We start from the raw sequence: 20190 nt of genomic DNA on the forward strand, positions 1-20190 counted from the left end.
GAACCTGATGTATGGAGGGAACTCTGAAGGGGAACCTGATGTATGCAGGGAACTCTGATGAGGAACCTGATGTATGGAGGGAACTCTGATGGGGAACCTGATGTATGGAGGGAACTCTGATGGGGAACCTGATGTATGGAGGGAACTCTGATGAGGAACCTGATGTATGGAGGGAACTCTGAAGGGGAACCTGATGTATAGAGGGAACTCTGATGGGGAACCTGATGCATAGAGGGAACTCTGATGAGGAACCTGATGTATAGAGGGAACTCTGATGAGGAACCTGATGTATAGAGGGAACTCTGATGAGGAACCTGATGTATGGAGGGAACTCTGATGGGGAACCAGATGTATGTAGAGTGATATATCTCCAACAGTGGCGGCCTGTGCGTTGGGGCGCAGGGGCGCCGCCCCCCCCCCCCCATCCATGCGTCCTGCCTCCTAATCTACCTGCGGGGCGCCGGACGCATGGAGTTCAATGGGGTTTTTTTTATCTGAGTCACCTGATTAGAGCCAGAGGCTCTAATAGGCTTCAGAAAAGGGAGGGCCCGGGGCGCAGAGCAATGTGCCCCAAGCCCACCCATTATGTGACAATAGCGAATGAAAATTCGCTAATGTCACTCGGATCCTCCTCCTGGCCAATCAGGAAGCGGGTCCGAGACCCGCTTCCTGATTGGCCGAAAGGCAAAAACCATGCCATTGGCCGAGGAGGAGACGGGAGGACACGAGGAGACGCCGGGGGACTGAGGAGAAGCCGCCGCTGCATCAGGTAAGTGCACTGTTCTGGGGGGGAGCAAGCTACGCTGGTCACTCTGCATTGAAAAGGGGGCACACTGGTCATTCTGCATTGAAAGTGGGCACACTGATCTCTCTGCATTGAATGGGGGAACACTGATCTCTCTGCATTGAAAGGGGGCACTCTGGTGATACTGCATTGAAGGGGGCACACTGATCTCTCTGCATTGAAAGGGGGCACGCTAGTCATTCTGCATTGAAAGGGGGCACGCTGGTCATTCTGCATTGAAAGGGGGCACACTGGTTATTCTGCATTGAAAGGGGGTACACTGGTCACTCTGCATTGAAAGGGGGCACACTGGTCATTCTGCATTAAAAGGGGGCATGCTGGTCATTCTGCACTGAAACGGGCACGCTGGTCATTCTGCATTGAAAGGGGGCACGCTGGTCATTCTGCATTGAAAGGGGGCACGCTGGTCATTCCGCATTGAAAGGGGGCACACTGGTCATTCGGCATTGAAAGGGGGCACACTGGTCATTCCGCATTGAAAGGGGGCACACTGGTCACTCTGCATTGAAAGGGGCACGCTGGTCTCTCTGCATTGAAGGGGGCACACTATACCTTGATTACTGAAGGCCCCTTTCACACTTTTGTGACCTCAAAGTCACGCAATTTTTTACAGCGTTTTTTGCCGCAAAGCAATGCCTATTACATTTTTCTGTTTGCGCAAACCCCCCCCCCCCAAAAAAAAAAAATTTTGAGCACCAGCCGCCACTGATCTCCAACAGTATGGAGGGAACTCAGGTGGGGAGCATGATGCATGGAGGGAATTCTAATGAGGAACCTGATGTATGTAGAATGATACGTCTCCAACAGTATGGAGGGAACTCAGATGGGGAACCTGTTGTATGGAGGGAACTCTGAGGAGGAACCTTGTAAAAAAACTTCCAGCAGAGGCAGTGAGTCAGTCAACAGTAAATGGCTTCAAACATGCTTGGGACAAACATAGATCTATACTACTAAAAGTCACCAAATAAAAAAAGGGGCAGACTCTGTCACTTTTCTATTGGGTTGATTTACTAAAGGCAAATAGACTGTGCACTTTTGAAAGGGCAGTTGCACTCTGCAAGTGCAGTTGTCCCGGAGCTTAGTAAATGAGGTAAAGCTTCACTTCACAAAGAACAACCATTTGCACGCAAGGAACATTTTAAAAAAAGTAGCATTTTTGCTTGCACATGATGATGGAAGTCAGCAGAGCTTCCCCTCATTTACTAAGCTCTGGAGCAACTGCTCTTGCAGAGTGAAAGTTCACGTTCAAAAGTGCACAGTAACTTTGACTTTAGTAAATCAACCCCTATGTTTCTATGTTTCTAACCTGACATAAGGGGGGACTCTGATAGGGAACCTGATGTAACAGAGAGCTCTGATGGGAACGCTGGTGGGAATCCTGATGTAAGGGGGAACTCTGATGGGAAATCCAATGAGGGAGGGCTCTCATGGGAATCCTGATGAAAGGGGCTCTCTGATAGGGAACCTGATGTAAGAGGGGGCTCTGATGGGAACGCTGGTGGAAATCCTGATGTAAGGGGGAACTCTGATGGGAAATCCAATGAGGGAGAGCTCTGATGGGGATCCTGATGAAAGGGGCTCTCTGATAGGGAACCTGATGTAAGAGGGGGCTCTGATGGGAACGCTGGTGGGAATCCTGATGTAAGGGGGAACTCTGATGGGGAATCCAATGAGGGAGGACTCTGATGGGGATCCTGATGAAAGGGGCTCTCTGATAGGGAACCTGATGTAAGAGGGGGCTCTGATGGGAACGCTGGTGGGAATCCTGATGTAAGGGGGAACTTTGATGGGAAATCCAATGAGGGAGGACTCTGATGGGGATCCTGATGAAAGGGGCTCTCTGATAGGGAACCTGATGTAAGAGGGGGCTCTGATGGGAACGCTGGTGGGAATCCTGATGTAAGGGGGAACTCTGAGCGGAAATCCAATGAGGGAGGGCTCTGATGGGGATCCTGATGAAAGGGGCTCTCTGATAGGAAACCGTAAGAGGGGGCTCTGATGGGAACGCTGGTGGGAATCCTGATGTAAGGGGGAACTCTGATGGGAAATCCAATGCGGGAGGGCTCTGATGGGGATCCTGATGAAAGGGGCTCTCTGATAGGGAACCTGATGTAAGAGGGGGTTCTGATGGGAACGCTGGTGGGAATCCTGATGTAAGGGGGAACTCTGATGGGGAATCCAATGAGGGAGGGCTCTGATGGGGATCCTGATGAAAGGGGCTCTCTGATAGAGAACCTGATGTAAGAGGGGGCTCTGATGGGAACGCTGGTGGGAATCCTGATGTAAGGGGGAACTCTGATGGGAACGCTGGTGGGAATCCTGATGTAAGGGGGAACTCTGATGGGAAATCCAATGAGGGAGGGCTCTGATGGGGATCCTGATGAAAGGGGCTCTCTGATAGGGACCATAGCAGGGAGTTTTTTGCAACCTGCGAATATTTGTAAAGTATTCATTCTGAATATGGCCTTTGTACTGGAAATTTTGGAGACCCCTGACTTAGATGAATAAACACTTTTACAGACCATCCGTTGCACTAAAGTGTCTTCAGTGTCATTATAATTGCAAGGTGCACTTGTTTAACTCGCCCCCCACCTCCCACCCTCCATGGCAAAAAGACGCAATAAAAAATAAAAACTGTAAAGAAAAAAGTTCTTCGTCTTTCCCCTAAGTTCTTTACTGTGGGGGAAGGGGGAGAGTCACTATTCTTCCAGTGAGATCTCGGGGAATGCTGAGTAGTCTAGGAGTCACCCTCAGGCACCTAGGTTAGTTTATTGAATAACCTTTTTCCCTATAGATTATTATTTTTTTTTTATTGTGGCCTTCCAACCTGGGTAGGAGTGGGCAGGAGTGGGTGGAAAATAAATAAACAGACTTTATACTTTTAGTGTCAGGTCAACTTCAAAGTGACTAATCATTCTCTTGGTACTTGAACACCTTGATGCAGTTGTGCATGCTATCAGCCACCAGTAGGAGACCGTCTTGCAACAGAGCCAGGCCTCTGGGGCTACTGAGACCTTCCGTGACCAGAACTCGGGTCCGCTTGTTGGCTGGATAGTAAATAATAGAGTGTTTCTGTCCCCAGTCTGCCACCAAAACCCCTCCTTCACTGTCAACACAGACGCCCCATGGGTTACACAGGCTGGGCCCAGGGGATTCCTTGAGGCCTAGAACCTTGAGAAGTTGCCAGTCTTCCCTGAGCACCTTGACACAACAACCTCCATCTAAACCCCTTTCTGATATAGCTAGAAGACCCTGACTGTTGGTACTGACAAGGTAAGGTTTGTTGAACCCAGGTACCACAGTGCTTTCTTTCTGCCGCCCAGTGGTAGTGTCCAGCATAAGAGCATAGACAGTGCCCAGTTTCATGTCTGCCACGATAAACTCATCCTTGTAGTTGGCGGTAATGCCACGTGGAGCACCCCAGTTTCGGGAAATGACTTGCAGGAGGCGACCGTGCTTGCTGTACACATCCAAGGTGCGGTCAGTTGAGTTAGTCAATGCCACCAGCCCACGGTTGTTCACAGCCACGTCAAAATAATTCTTTGCTTCAAGAGAAAACTGTTGGAGGATCTTACCCTTGCTGTCCATCACTTGGAGCCTTCGATTTCCGTAATCCACAATATATACAGAACCTGTGCTTGTGGCATGAATCCCATGGGGCAGGTTTAACTCAGCTCTCCCAGATCCAAACTTGCCAAACTGCCGAACTAATTTGGTTGTGCCATCGCCATTTTCCAGAGGGCTGTCAGTAAGGTTAGACTCACTCTTGCTTAAACATTTTCGAGGTGGAATTTGTTGGGAATATTTCGAAACCTTCCTATTGTATTGTGCTGACTTAACTCGCACCTTAATTTCACGAAGGGCACCAGATGGGGCAGCTGCGGCCAGGCTTCTGGGGTTGGACCAAGAACTCGAGGAACTGGATACAGAATCACGTCTTTCTTTAGCTGAAGTTGGTCTGTGGAGTCTAGAAGGAGCAGTGCGTGGCCTTGATATCTTCTCAATGTAAGGCATGGAAGAGGACCTTGGTACCGGTTTCCCGAAGGAGGAAGCCTGCGACTGCTTGTTTCTGAGTTTTGATACAATTCTGTGCCGTGCATTCACTAGCGCTTGTTGCCTTTGATTTACTTCTGAGTTTTCAGATTCCGAGATAATAGGGTGAGCCTTTCCAGATTCATTAGGTTGCGTTTTTGAAGACGAAACTTTAAATGTACCAGATTTGCAAACTCCTCTGCTCTTTGGCTTCTCTATGATAAAGGTGCATGTTGACTTCACGCTTTCTGCGGGAGAAGTCGGTCTTGGAACACTCAGAAGTTCACTATTGAGGCTATCTGACATCTCATCGGACATTCTAAGATAGTCAACGCCCAGTTGTGTTCTATGCACTGATTGAGGATGGTCGCTTTCTAGATTGTGTCTATTTAAATAAGATGTAGGAGAGTTCTCACCACCGGTCCTCTCTATCTGGCCGTCTGACTCCATAGTCATCCACAATGTCCGTTGGTCTCCACCAATCATCTTCTTGGCAGATGGTACCCGACTTTCCCTAAGAGCCACTTGTCGGCAAGACTTTGGATCTCTTATTGTCTCTGTTTCTATTTCTTCTAAAATTTCTTCCGAGCTTTCCGAGTCACCATCACATATATAAGCAGTGGTTGCTCTGAACAGAGAATTGTTTTCAGACGTTCTGCTAACTTTATCATTGCTGACATGTCTCAGTTCGTTATCTCTGCCATTCCTAGGATCAGCTGTGGTGCCCATCTCTTTAGAGCTTATCACTGTCTTCTGTTGATGACCAGTAGGATCCTTTTTGAAACCAGAGCTGCCTGTTTTCGAATCTTGGTGTTTCCTTGCTGTAAAGTGATTCACTTGATGGTTTACATTTTGGTTGACTAGTGATGAGTCTTTTGAGAGCTGCTTGTTTACTAAAGGCTGATGTCTGGTTAATTTGCTGCCTCCCTCAGCCTGGTTTATTGATTCCAGTCCATGCTGCTTACCTTGCTTTGTAGGACTTTGCTTAATGTCAGAGATCCATTTCTTGGTGGCTGTTCGGGGGCTTAGAGCGGCACTGTCAGCTTCCACCACTGCCTTATCTGTTGAAGAAACCCCCAGTTTCTGATCAGCGGCGCCCCCTAGGTTCTGTTCTAAAGATGATGACTGGGTGCTGGACCCACAGTCTCCATCGCTGTCATCCAACAAGATCTTCACACCCACAAAGCCAAAATCATCTGGGTTATGTGACCTGACATCCCATGGTGGTCTTTCATCAATCAGAAGCGTTGGTTGGATAGCTGAGTTTCTTCCTACAGGTAACAGAGCTTTTCTGTTGCAATGCAATGAGGAGAAGCCCAGGGATTGTTCCTCACATTGTATCACCCCAAGTGTAGTAGATGGAAGAGGTTGTGGATCGAAATACACCTTCTTTAGATTGATACAGATGTTTTTTTTTCTTGCGAATATGTTTGATATTCGTTGCTGGATCTCCTTCATGACAAGTTGGCTGTCACCAGAGGTCACTAGTGCTTGCTTTAGCTGGGAGGACACGGTAGCAATCTCTTGCACCATGTTATTAATCTCACAAACTCCATTTTGTAGGACCAATTCATTGCTTTGCTGGATGGATGACAACTGGTCTCTCAGTCTTCCATGCTCTTCTTCCACACGATTAAGGATGGTCTGTTCCTGCTTTAGGATGGAGAGTAGAGTATTCTCAAATGACTTGGACACTCTCTCGTGATCTTTAGTCTGGTCTGCTTTAATCTGTTCTAGCTCCCGGCAGGTCTGAGCGAGGTCATTCAGAAGAGTAGTGAAATCCATCATCTTCATTTGTTGCCTGAAGACCATCTGGTACAGGGCTTGTTGGGGATGTGAAAGACTGTAGACAAAGTAAGAAGAGCTCATTAGGAGTTTACTTAATTTTCAATGTACTATAGTGAGATCATAATTATGTTAAACCCCAACACCCCTGAGGTCTATTTCATATATTTCAAGACTTTTGTAATAGCATGATAATTACCCCTGCACCCCTGAGCATTAATTGCTTGCCGCCCGCCGCACGACTATTTACTGCGGCGGTCAGCCCCTCACAGGCAAAGCGACGTAGGACTACGTCGCTAGCCTGTGAGGCTCTAGGGAGCGAGCGCGCGCCCCCGAAGGCGCGCTCCCGCTCGGTCACGGACCCCCCCACACGTGTGACCGGCGAACCCGATGTCCGCCGGTCACTCGCGATCGTCCATTACACCGGGAGAAAGGCAGGCGGCTGATGTAAACACAGCCACCTGTCATTCTTCCCTGTGTAAGAATGGAGATCAGACGGTTCTGCTATGTAGGACCGTTGATCTCTGTTCCTACACCTCAAGCCACATCCATTCACAGTTAGAATCACGCCCCTAGGGACACACTTAACCCCTCCCTCTCAAAAAAAGTTAACCCCTTCCCTGCCAGTGTCATTTTTACAGTAACAGTGCATATGTATAGCACTGATTACTGTAGTAATGTCACTGGTAACCCCAAAAGTGTCAAAAATGTCAGTTAGGGGTCCGATCTGTCCGCCTTAATGTCGCAGTCCCGCAAAAAAAAAAACGCAGTTCGCCGCCATTATTCGTTAAAAAAAAAAACAACAAAAATTACAAAAATCTTTCCCATAGTTAGTAAATGCAATAACTTTTGCGCAAACCAATCAAAATACGCTTTTTGCGATTTTTTTTTTACCAAACATATGTAGCAGAAAACAAATTGGCCGAAAATGTTAAATTTTGATTTTTACATTTTTTTTTGAGGAATTTCATATAAAAAAATGTAAAAATATTATTTTTGCAAAATTGTCGCTCTTTTTTTGTTTATAGCGCATGATCAAAAAATCGCACAGGTGATCAAATACCACCAAAAGAAAGCTCTGTTTGTGGGGAAAAAAGGACGTCAAATTCGTCTAGGTACAGCGTCGCATGACCGCGCAATTGTCCGTTAAAGTCACGCAGTGCTGAATCGCAAAATAGGCCCTGGTCAGGAAGGGGGTAAAATCTTCCAGGGCTTAAGTGATTAAATTACAAAGTGTAAAAACAACTACTACGGCACTCTGAAACCTCCAAAACTATCTAAGTGTCAAAATTATTTTGTTAAAGTGCAAAGTGCCAAACCAATTCACTTATTTGCAACATAGGTAAACCACTATACAGTGCAAAAGAATTGTTATATAGATTCGCACTAAATATCACAGAAATTCATACACTTCCCCAATTGAAGTTGGTACTAGCTGCGAAAAATATTTAACAATATAAAAAATTCAAGTAGAGCACATTGCTGTTATCAAGTAGTACAGGCATGTCCAAAGTCCGGCCCGCGGGCCATTTGCGGCCCACAGGCCGCTTTAATATGGCCCCACAGATAATTTGGAAAAATCTATTGTTGTGGCCCCTGTGAATCCCAGAGCGCTGCTCAGGATCACTGGGATCTCTGGATCTTTCAACACCCATGTTGCTTGTGAATACACTAAATGTTTAACATCCACCGCCCATCCCCACCAGCTTTATATCCCTTGCTCAATATGGCCTCAGACTTAAGGCCTGTACACACGATACGAAAATCGGAAGTAAAATTTCATCCGAGGAACGATCTGCCGATTTTCAGATTGTTAGTATAGTGCTTTCAACAGCCGATAACAAATTTTCGGACGACAAAATCTGGATGTGCAGGCTATAAAATGTTTATCGTACGTCAACACAACGTCCGATTTTCCTTTAATTAGTACAGTTTTCGTCTGAAAAAAATCATAATAGCAAGACTAGGCATGCTCAGAAACGAAAGAACACATACAAAACAGTTCAACACATGACATCACTTCTGAAGTTGAATTCTGTCGTACGGGAATTTTCGTATGAAAGTAACCCATGCCATGGCCACCTGCACTCACTAGGCTGTGTCCCTGGGGGAACTCACACTATGCCTTCCTTTTCCAACAAGGCTATTCTCTAGAACAGTCATTTCCAAACTGCACCCCGCAGACCAGGTGTGGCCTTTGGCTTGCCTTTATCCAGCCATTGGGTCACTATTCCTCTCACTGTCAACCAGGTTGAGGCACAATTCCTTCCATTGACACCAGTAGTGGGGCACGATTCCTCCCACTGACACCAACAATTGAGCACTATTTCTTCCACTAACACCAACAATGGGGCACTTTTCCACTGACACCAAGGATAAGGGACTATTCCACCCACCAATACCAAGGATGGGGCATTATCCCTCCTAATACTAACCACATGCAGTTTTAATTGTTTTAATCCAACTGACCACCAAGTGATTAGGGAACCCCTGGTAAAACCAATTAATTGGTGGTCAATGGGAAGAATACCTTTCTTAAAGTGGTAGTCAGAATGCCAGCCTTAAAAATAGATAAAAATATCTTTGGTGTTTTGCAGTTGGCTCTGTCACGTGGGATTGATGAAGCCCCCCATCAAATGTGAGGTCAGTCAGCCAAAGCTCAAGGAATCGCAAGCAACCTCTGGCAAGTGCCCCCCCCCCCCCTGGAATCCCAACTTCCACTTTCAAGTGATTGTTAAGCCACTTTATACTATCCGGTCTGGTCTGTTTATTAATCCTGTGTGCCCGTGCCCTGTGTCTGTGTTTTCAAAAAAATAAGCCGTTCTTTATTCGTTTTCAGAGCGCCGATCGCCACTCACCTGACCTGCCAGCTCTCTCCTCTCCCTGTCTGACAGCTGCCTGCAGCGGGCGGGGCCAAGGATTCCCCACTGACATCAGGAGGAGGGGCCGAGAGGAGGAGAGAAGCAGCGGGTCACGTTAGCGGTGATCTAAAACTGGTAAAGAGCGGCTTATTTTTCCCCTTTAAAAATAAATACTCGTGAGTCGCTGCTCGTGTGGTGCCTGACATCAGCAGCCGCGCAGGCCCACTGTCCTCAGCCCCAGGCCCCCGATGCTATCATTCCAGGAGATGGGGAGCCCGGGGCAAGGAAATTGAGTGGCTTTGTGGCCCCGTGTAGAGAGGCACAGCACGTGACGTCACAGCACGTACTGACGTCACGTGCATGCATGCACCACCTGCATGAACCCAAAACAGAGAGGGTCAGCTTTGCTTTTGCATCAGGTTTCTCAAACCTTTGAATGCCTGCACTTTATGTGAAAATGACTAAGCCCCTCCCCTTCATTACATTGAAAAGGGGCGGAGCATGGCTGACCTTAACCACTTGCCGACCGCCGCACGACTATTTAGACAGTCAGCCCCGTACAGGCAAAGTGACGTAGTACTACGTCGCTCGCCTACGAGTCTCTAGGGGGCAAGCGCGCGCCGCCGGAGGCGCGCTCCCGTCCCCGCTCGTTCCCTGACATGTCCGCACGAGTGACCGGCGGTTCCGAGGTCCGCCGGTCACCCGCGATCTCCCGGTGCAGAGAGAGAAAGGCTCCCTGATCTAACTGCAGCGATCATACGATCCTGCTATGTAGGATCGTATGTCTCTGTGGTTACATCACTAGCCACGCCCCTTTACAGTTAGAAGCACGCCCCTAGGGACACACTTAACCCCTTGATCACTAATAAAGTTAACCCCTTCCCTGCCAGTGTCATTTTTACAGTAACAGTGCATATGTATGGCACTGATTACTGTAGTAATGTCACCGGTACCCCCAAAAGTGTCAAAAATGTCAGTCAGGGGTCCGATCTGTCCGCCGTAATGTCGCAGTCCCGCAAAAAATAATCGCAGATCGCCGCCATTACTAGTTAAAAAAAAAACAACAAAAATCACAAAAATCTTTCCCTTAGTTAGTAAACACAATAACTTTTGCGCAAACCAATCAAAATATGCTTATTGCGATTTTTTTTTTTTTACCAAACATATGTAGCAGAAAACAAACTGGCCTAAAATGTTAAAAAAATTTTGATTTTTACTTTTTTTTGGGGGGAATTTCATATAAAAAAATGTGAAAAATATTGTTATTTTTTCAAAATCATCGCTCTTTTTTTGTTTATAGCGCAAAAAGTAAAAATCGCACAGGTGATCAAATACCACCAAAAGAAAGCTGTTTGTGGGGGAAAAAAAGGACGTCAATTTAATTTGGGTACAGCGTTGCACGACCGCGCAATTGTCCGTTAAAGTCACACAGTGCCGAATCGCAAAATAGGGCCTGGTCATTGAGCAGCAAAATCCTCCGGTTTGAAAGTGGTTAATAAGTGATTGAACAGTTCTAACTGTCATATTCCAGGCTTTGGATATCTTTTTATATCCTTTTCCATCTTTATAAAGTTCCATTACCTTGTCACGCAGGTCTTTTTTTGACAGTTCTTTTCTGCTCCCATGGCTCAGTATCTAGCCTGCTCAGTGCATCCACGTGAGAGCTAACAAACTCATTGAGTAAAAGTTAGGGAAAGTAACCTTTAATTGCCATTTCACCCTGTGTGGGTCACCTTGTGTGTCTGTACCAAGGCCATTCCAGGGGATGGAAACTTTTCATCAGGGCCTTTTAGGCAATTTCTGTTTTTAGGATTTAAAAAGGAGACAAAACAACGATGTGATAATACATGGCTTCATATTATCACTATCCTTAAATAGAAGACGGTTTTTTGGCATGATCAGTCATATTTTCAATATCTATGCCAACATTTCACGATTTCTGCCAGGGGATGCAAACTTTTGAGCACAGCTGTTTATAAAGCGTTCAATGGCAGTTGAACGCAGTGCCCGAATTGCAAAATAGGCCCTGGTCTTTGAGCAGCCAAATCCTCCGGGGCTTAAGTGGTAAAATTATGCCCCCCCCTGGAAAAAGTTCTACGGACGCCCATGGTTCCAGAGAACCATGGTTGAGAATGGCTGCTCTAGAAGAATGCATAGTATGGTCACCTCTTCCCACTTGGCTCTGTCTCTAAAATAATCCATACTGTGGTCACCTCATCTCATTAGACTGTGTTTCTGGAATAATTCATTCGTATGCTCACCTCATCCCACTAAGCTGAATCTGCAGAAGGATCCTTTTCCAGGAAGTACGTGGTGGATATAAAGGTGGCAGAAGAATTGTCTTTGCTACATTCACCTTATGCATTCATTATCTGTTCCACCTGCAGCTTTATGGTAGGTGAGAGTGAGAGCCTAGGAAGGCAAATCAGATAGCCTCAGGCAATCTTGTCACTGTCCATGGATCACCAATATGTATTTTCTGCTGATTGGCTTTTCAGTACAAGTCGATCTATGACCATATAAGCCATTTCTTTTTTTCTCTGCGAAACTGGCTTCTGATTGGTTTCTCTTTGGCCAACATTTCTCAGACTCTATGTGGTTATTGTAGTGCTATGAAAGAGAATATATTTTACTTCTACACATCTGTCCCTGGCTTTATAGCATGCTATGCAAATAAGAGCCGGCCGAGTAGAACTATGTTATAATATCATCTGTATATTTATACAAATCAGATTTACAGCGGCATCTAAAAAGAGTTAGCAGTGCTGTAATCCTGGATTCAGTTCCCACCATAAGCATATGGCGTGAATCCTTGACTCACTGGAAGGGTAGTGAGCAGGTGATGGAGGTCCTCTTTGCCCATTATTAGTCTTGTTAGCCTGTGAGCAGTGGAAGAATCACTCTTTATCAATTAAATGTGCAGGATAAAAGAAAATGGCAAAGCTTATTAAAGCGGAATTCCGCCCCCCCCCCTTCATAAATTATAAATCAGCAGCTACACATACTGTACCTGCTGACTTTCAATTTTAGGACCCTTATGGCTCGTTTCCACTGAGCTTGCTGGTACAATTTGGTTCGGTTCGGTACGCTATTTTTGCCGTTTCCATTATGAATGGTACCCTAATTCCAAACCGTACCGTACCACTTTTTTGGTACCCTTTCGTCGGGGTACCAAGCATATTAGTACCGTACCAACAGGGTGGAGCTACACTCTGCAGAACTTTGATTGGTTGACAGAGAATCGTCTATCACAGCTTTCCTGCTACACCACGCCTATCATGAAAGGGTACTATTGGCAGTGGAAACGCAATGTGTACCGTTCCGAACCGAACCATACTGAACCGAACCGTACCGTACCACTCAGTGGAAACGAGGCATTACCTGTCCTGGAATCCAGTGACGTTGGCACCGCAGTCAGGTGTCGGGTGCTGCCACCGCTATTGCCAGTAAGGGAACCCAGCCGTGAAGCCTTGGGTCCCTACTGTGCATGCACGAAGCACGCTGCGCTCGGTACCTGGCCAGAAAGCAGAGGGAGGAGGAGGGGGCCGAAATTCTGACGTACCATCGCCGTGGCGAGGTCCGACGGAAGTGGGGACAGAGTACCTGTCAAAAACAGTTACCTGCTCCCCCCCCCCCAAACAGTGCCAAATGTGGCACCAGAGGGGGGGGGGGGAGACAGATAGGCGGAAGTTCCACTTTTGAGTGGAACTCTGCTTTAAGGCTCCACTTTGTCTCCCATTTCAGCAGTCTACCACAGCCTTTTTAACCACTTGCCGACCGCCGCAAGTATATATACTGCGGCGGTCATCCCCGTGCAGGCAAAGTGACATACCGGTACGTCACTAGCCTGTGAGCCAATAGGGGGTGAGCGCGCGCCGCCGGAGGCGCGCTCCCGCCCCCGCTCGTTCATGGACACCTCCGTGCAAATGACCGGCGGACCCGATGTCCGCCGGTCACTCGCAATCGTCAGTTACGGAGGGAGAAAGGCAGGCGGCTAATGTAGACAAAGCCGCCTGTCATTCTCCCCTGTGTAACAGCAGAGATTATATGGTACTGCTATGTAGGACAGTTGATCTGTGCTGTTACACACACAGCCACATCCCTGCACAGTTAGAAACACGCCCCTAGGGACACACTTAACCCCTCCCTCTCCAATAAAGTTAACCCCTTCCCTGCCAGTGTCATTTTTACAGTAACAGTGCATATGTATAGCACTGATTACTGTAGTAATGTCACTGGTAACCCCAAAAGTGTCAAAAATGTCAGTCAAGGGTCCGATCTGTCTGCCGCAATGTCGCAGTCCCGCAAAAAGAAAAAAAATCACAGATCGCCGCCATTACTTGTTAAAAAAAAAAAAAACAACAAAAATGACAAAAATCTTTCCCTTAGTTAGTAAACGCAATAACTTTTGCACAAACCAATCAAAATACGCTTATTGCGATTTTTTTTTTTTACCAAACATATGTAGCAGAAAACAAATTGGCCAAAAATGTTAAAAAATTTAGATTTTTACATTTTTTGGGGGGAATTTAATATTAATAAATGTGAAAAATATTGTTATGTTTTCAAAATTTACGCTCTTTTTTTGTTTATAGCGCATGATCAAAAAATCGTACAGGTGATCAAATACCACCAAAAGAAAGCTCTATTTGTGGGGGAAAAAAAGACGTCAAATTTGTTTAGGTACAGCGTCGCAACTCATTTCAGGGAGGTTGTACTCTGCGCCCTCCCCCCACCAATTTAACACAACTAGAGGATGATCAAATGAAATGCAATCAGTATACAGAAGTTTACTTCTTCTGAGAGATATTAAAGGAACATTCTAACCACTATGACTACTTCAGTGATTTGAAGTGGTCATGGTGGTAAGAGTCAGACACTGCACATGCTGGGATACTTACAGTTATGTGCTGGGGGCTAGTTGTAGCCCTAGCACATGTGACTTAGTGCTGGCAGGTACTGCTGGCGGGTACTGCTGTTAGGTACTGCTGGCTGGTTATTGCAGGCTGGTAGTGCTGGCGGTTACTGCTGGCTGGTACTGCTGGCTGGTTATTGCTTGCGGGTACTGCTGGTGAGTACTGCTGGTGGGTACTGCTGGTGGGTACTGCTGGCTGGTACTGATGGTGTTTACTGCTGTGGGTACTGCTGGCTGGTTCTGCTGTGGGTACTGCTGGTGGGTACTGCTGGCTGGTACTGCTGGTGGGTACTGCTGGTGGGTACTGCTGTCTGGTACTGCTGCCTGGTACTGCTAGTGGATACTGCTGGTGGATACTGCTGTCTGGTACTTCTGGCTACTACTGCTGTGGGTACTGCTGGCTGGTACTGCTGGTGGGTACTGCTGTGGGTACCGCTCGCACAAAATACTGGCGGAGAGTGTGAGGAGTGGCGCTGAAGGAAGCATGCAGAGCCGATGCTTGCTGTATCTCTCGTTCTCCTCACAGCTGGAATGCATTTGATATCACTCTGCCTTTGACAGGACGGAGCCGGAACTATACAGGAATCATCAGGTTCGTTCTGACAGCTGACACAAACAGCCGGGACATCGTGCGGCATTTGCATGTGTCAGGGAGCCGCAGCCCGCATGCAGGAGACTTGGGATGTATGTCATGGTGCCGGCTCTACCAAGTGGTTTTGGCCCCAGAACTATGAAGCCACCGTGCGCCATGCAGATCAATCAAACACAGCTCATGGAACCCCCAGCAAACTCTGAACGATTCCTAGTTGAGAATCACTGCGATATCATGTGAAGACCTGATCATCAGATCTACATGAGCTTTTCGGAAATGTCATTCCAAAACCATGGCTTTTATTATGAAGTTGTCCTCCCATTTACAACTTTTTACTAGGGATGAGCTCAGGCCTGTTCGGATCCTAGTCTAAACCCACCTGAGAGAGCCATTAGGATGCCCAATCATCTGCGGTCAGGGCATTCCCAGCCCCGCAGCCGCACGTATACAATTGATGTGTATATATGCAACTTCAGGCATGGAATGCCTCACCTGCTTATGACTGGCGCCGTACAGCAGAAAGTAACTGGTGGGCTTGCTCAGATGTGGTCAGACTTGAACCTGAACACAACTGAAGTCATCGCTACTATTTTGTATCCTTCGCAAGATGGAGAGATAACAACCACACAAGTATACTGGGAAAAAAGTACAACATTTCTTTTTTAAAAAGAAGACCATAAAAAGGAGTTTTCTAAAAAAATAAAAAAATAAATAAAAATAATTCATGAAATCATTTTTGTTTGAGGCAATTATTTTGGCAGTTTATTGGAGTTGCTGTTATTTCATATTGCCAATTATTGTTTTATTTGTATTTTTGTCGTTTTGCTTTTTCTCCCTTTAGGTCTTTTTTGCCTAAACACATGAGCAGGTTAAAGAGTATGTATAGAAAGTTATTTACTGTATCATTAACTTGAAGGTTATTTTTTATTTTCTATTTTTTTTTTTTTTTTATTTACACATGTTTTTATGTTGGCTGTTCCTTAATTTTTTCATATTGGCTATGTAGGAGTCAGTTATCACCCTCTATCATTGATAGAAATTGTTCCGTGTTCAATCAGTCAGCCCAGACCCGAAGACTAGAACAGACAGAGAGGAACACTACAGTGCATTCACTCTTCAGGAAGCACAGTCTGCATATATTTTAAACAATTATTGCTGTCACAGCTACACACAGAAGCACAATCTATGCAAAGAAACAAGATCTGTAAAACAGTACCTAACAAATACCAAAGGATTTTCTTTAATTATGGTCCCCTTCCTAAGGTACGGCTCTGTCAGTAACCTGCGGACAAGGCTGAATGGTGTTTAAAAATAATCCACGTTCAAAACAGGACAATCAGCCCGTCTGGAATGTCACAGTAATCGGATAGCGGAGGAGTCATCGATTATACATGAGAGGAAGAAGAAGATCAGACCACAGACATGTACAAAGGAGAATGAGAATATTCATTGAGATACACGGAAGTGTGAGAGAGACAAACTGCCAACCATCCACTCACCAGGGAAAAAGAGAGACACACTGTCAACTGTCCACTCACTACGAGACCAAGAGACACAAACTGCCAACCGTTTATTCACCATAGAGACCAGGAGAGGCAAATTGCCAACTGTCCATTTAACAGAGAGACCAAGAGGCACCAACTGCCAATTCTGTACTAACCAGAATGACTGAGAGAGTCTAACCGCCAACCATCTACTCACCAGGGAAACCAGGAGACACACACCATCAACCGTCCACTCACTAGGAGACCAAGAGACACAAAACTGCCAACCGTTTATTCACCATAGAGACCAGGAGAGGCAAATTGCCAACTGTCCATTTAACAGAGAGACCAAGAGGCACCAACTGCCAATTCTGCACTAACCAGAATGACTGAGAGAGTCTAACCGCCAACCATCTACTCACCAGGATGAACCGACAGAAACAAACCAACCACTATCCACTCACTATAGAAACCAAGAGAGGAAAACCGCCAACTGTCAATTTAAGTGAGAGACCAAGAGACGCAAACCGACAACAGTCTATTCAGCAATGAGACCAAGAAAGACAAGCCACCAACCATCTACACACCAATAAGACTGAGAAAAACAAACCACCTATCTTCTACTAACTAGGGAGACCAAAACAGATAAATTATCACTCACCAGGAAGGCAGAGAGACACAAACCATCTACTGTCCACTCACTAGGAAGATCACGGTTCACTCACTGGAGAGCCCGATAAAGGCAAACCACCAACTGTGAACTTATTAGGGAGACCGAGATACAGAAACCGGCAATTATCCACTCGCCAACTAGACTGAGAGAGACAAACAGCCTTCTGTCCACTCAACAGCAAGACTGAGAGAGGCAAACTGCCCACCATCCATTCACCAGAGAAACTAAGAAAGAAAAACCACCCACCATCCACTCTCCGGGGAGAATGAGAAGGACAAACCACCCACCGTCCACTCATTAGGGAGAAAGGCAAACCATCCATTCACTACAGAGACTTTTAGTCACAAACCGCTAACTGTCCACTTACTAGGAAGACCAAGAGAGGCAAACCACCACTCATCCATTCACCACAGGGGCTAATAGTGACAAACCACTAACCATTCACTCACTAGAGAGGCCAAGAGAGAAAAACTACCAACTGTAAACGCACCAGGGAGACTGAGATACACAAACCACCAATTATCCACTCACCAGCTAGCCTGAGAGAGACAACACTGTCTACAGTCCACTTAGCTGGGAGACTGGAAAAGACTGCTAACTTTCCTCTCACCAGGAACACAGAGTGACAAACAGCCTACTGTCCATTCACCAGCAAGACTGATAGAGGCAAACCCCCCACCATCCATTCACCAGGGAAAGTGAGAAAGAAAAACCACCCACCATCCACTAACTAGGGAGAATGAGAAAGACAAACCACCCGTAGTCCACTCATTGAGGAGAATGAGAAAGACAAATTGCCAGCTGTTCATTCATTACAGAGACTATTAGGGACAAACCACTAACCATCCACCCACTAGGAAGACCAAGAGATACAAACCACCAACCGTCAATTCACCACAGAGACTAATAGTGACAACCAGCTAACTATTCACCCAGTAGAGAGGCTGAGGGAGACAAACTATCAACTGTTAACTCACCAGGGAAACGGAGAGACACAAATCACCAATTATCCACTCACCAGCTAGCCTGAGAGAGACACACTGTCTACAGTCCACTTAGCTGGGAGACTGGAAAAGACTGCTAACTTTCCTCTCACCAGGAACACAGAGTGACAAACAGCCTACTGTCTATTCACCAGCAAGACTGATAGAGGCAAACCCCCCACCATCCATTCACCAGGGAAAGTGAGAAAGAAAAACCACCCACCATCCACTAACTAGGGAGAATGAGAAAGACAAATCACCCGTAGTCCACTCATTGAGGAGAATGAGAAAGACAAATTGCCAACTGTTCATTCATTACAGAGACTATTAGGGACAAACCACTAACCATCCACCCACTAGGAAGACCAAGAGATACAAACCACCAACCGTCAATTCATCACAGAGACTAATAGTGAAAACCAGCTAACTATTCACCCAGTAGAGAGGCTGAGGGAGACAAACTATCAACTGTTAACTCACCAGGGAAACGGAGAGACACAAATCACCAATTATCCACTCACCAGCTATCCTGAGAAAGACAAACTATCTCTCTCTGTCTCCCTGCTAAGAGGTGAGCAGTTTGTCTTTCTCAGGATAGCTGGTGAGTGGATAATTGGTGATTTGTGTCTCTCCATTTCCCTGGTGAGTTAACAGTTGATAGTTTGTCTCCCTCGGCCTCTCTACTGGGTGAATAGTTAGCTGGTTGTCACTATTAGTCTCTGTGGTGAATTGACGGTTGGTGTTTTGTGTCTCTTGGTTTCTCTGATGATTCGACAGTTGGTGATTTAGACTTTTCCAGTCTCCCTGGTGAGTGGTGTGTCTCTCTGTGTTCCTGGTGAGAGGACAGTTGGTTGTTTGTCTCTCCTGATCTCTCTGGTGAGTGTATGTTTAAAACTTTATCTCTCTCTGTCTCCCTGCTAAGAGGTGAGCAAAGTCTTAAACATACACTCACCAGAGAGATCAGGAGAGTCAAACCACCAACTGTCCTCTCACCAGGAACACAGAGAGACACACCACTCACCAGGAAGACTGGAAAAGTCGAAATCACCAACTGTCGAATCATCAGAGAAACCAAGAGATACAAACCACCCACCATTCACCTGTAGGCAGGTTGAAAATATGTTTAGTTTAGTTAGGGCAGCAGCCTGCCCATGCTGGAAGAAGGGTTATTTGTTTTTTAGCTCAGTTCCCGAGCTTTTGGTCCTAGCCAGCCCACCTGTGCTATAAAAAGGGTCTGGAGAGCAGTGGCTGGAAAGGGGTCTCACAACCCTATTCCTGATTGGCTGGGAGGAGAGTCAATCAGGAAGAGGGCCACGAGCCCACCCTTTTTTGAAGCCTATTAGAGCCTCTGGCTCTAATCACGTGGTTAAAAAAAAAAATCCCCCATTGGAATCCATGCGTCCGGCGCCCCGCATGTAGATTAGGGGGCCGGACGCATGGATGGGGGGGGGTGGCGCCCCTGTGCCCCCAATGGACGGGCTGCCCCTGCTGGAGCGTGAAAAACGCAGGTAGCAGCAGGTCCAGGAGTTACAGACCGATCTGTGCGTGCAATTGTGAAGCTGCTGAAGAAACCAGGAATTGCAGACGACATTCAGGTCATGGACAATGCCATTATGAACTCTCACCTTATGGAGGTATGCCTGGGCAACTACACTGTTCTAGTTAGGATTAGGAAAAGAACAATGTTTATATTGAACTGTTATGCTGCATCTTTCCAGTAAAGTTTTCTTTCTTTTCTATCTGAGCCTGGTCTGAAGTTATGCAAAGGGGTGTATGGTGGTTCTGGCGCAAGACGCAGAGAAGAGGAGTGTAGTTGCTATGAGTAACCAAGTAAAAAATAAGCTACAAGCAACCAGTCGTTAAGCGTAGTACCTGGTATGGTGACAGGTCCTCAGGTAGCGAGGGGTCAATGTTCTGGCTCCCTCCCTAGCAGTCAGTATTCAATAGCAACTGTATCTGAGCTTGTGTTATGGAGATCCATGGCCTGGTCAGGAGGTATGGGAAGTGATAGCATGCATGAGGTCTGCGCTAAGTGCTCACTGGAACCCCATTCTGTTACT

General features: G+C 46.4%; 1 protein-coding gene across 1 annotated transcript; it reads right to left on the reverse strand.

The window, feature by feature from the left end:
- Positions 1–3712: 3712 nt before the first annotated feature.
- On the reverse strand, positions 3713–6649 carry LOC309545766 (uncharacterized protein; the record flags this gene model as incomplete). Its single annotated transcript, XM_082245120.1, has 1 exon — positions 3713–6649. The coding sequence occupies one exon, from the start codon at positions 6647–6649 to the stop codon at positions 3713–3715; it is 2937 nt and encodes a 978-aa protein (XP_082101246.1).
- Between the last annotated feature and the right edge of the window lie 13541 nt (positions 6650–20190).

This window comes from Pelophylax lessonae (assembly GCF_965119305.1).
Source record: "Pelophylax lessonae genome assembly, chromosome: 2".
In the NCBI taxonomy this organism is placed as follows: Eukaryota; Metazoa; Chordata; class Amphibia; order Anura; family Ranidae; genus Pelophylax; species Pelophylax lessonae.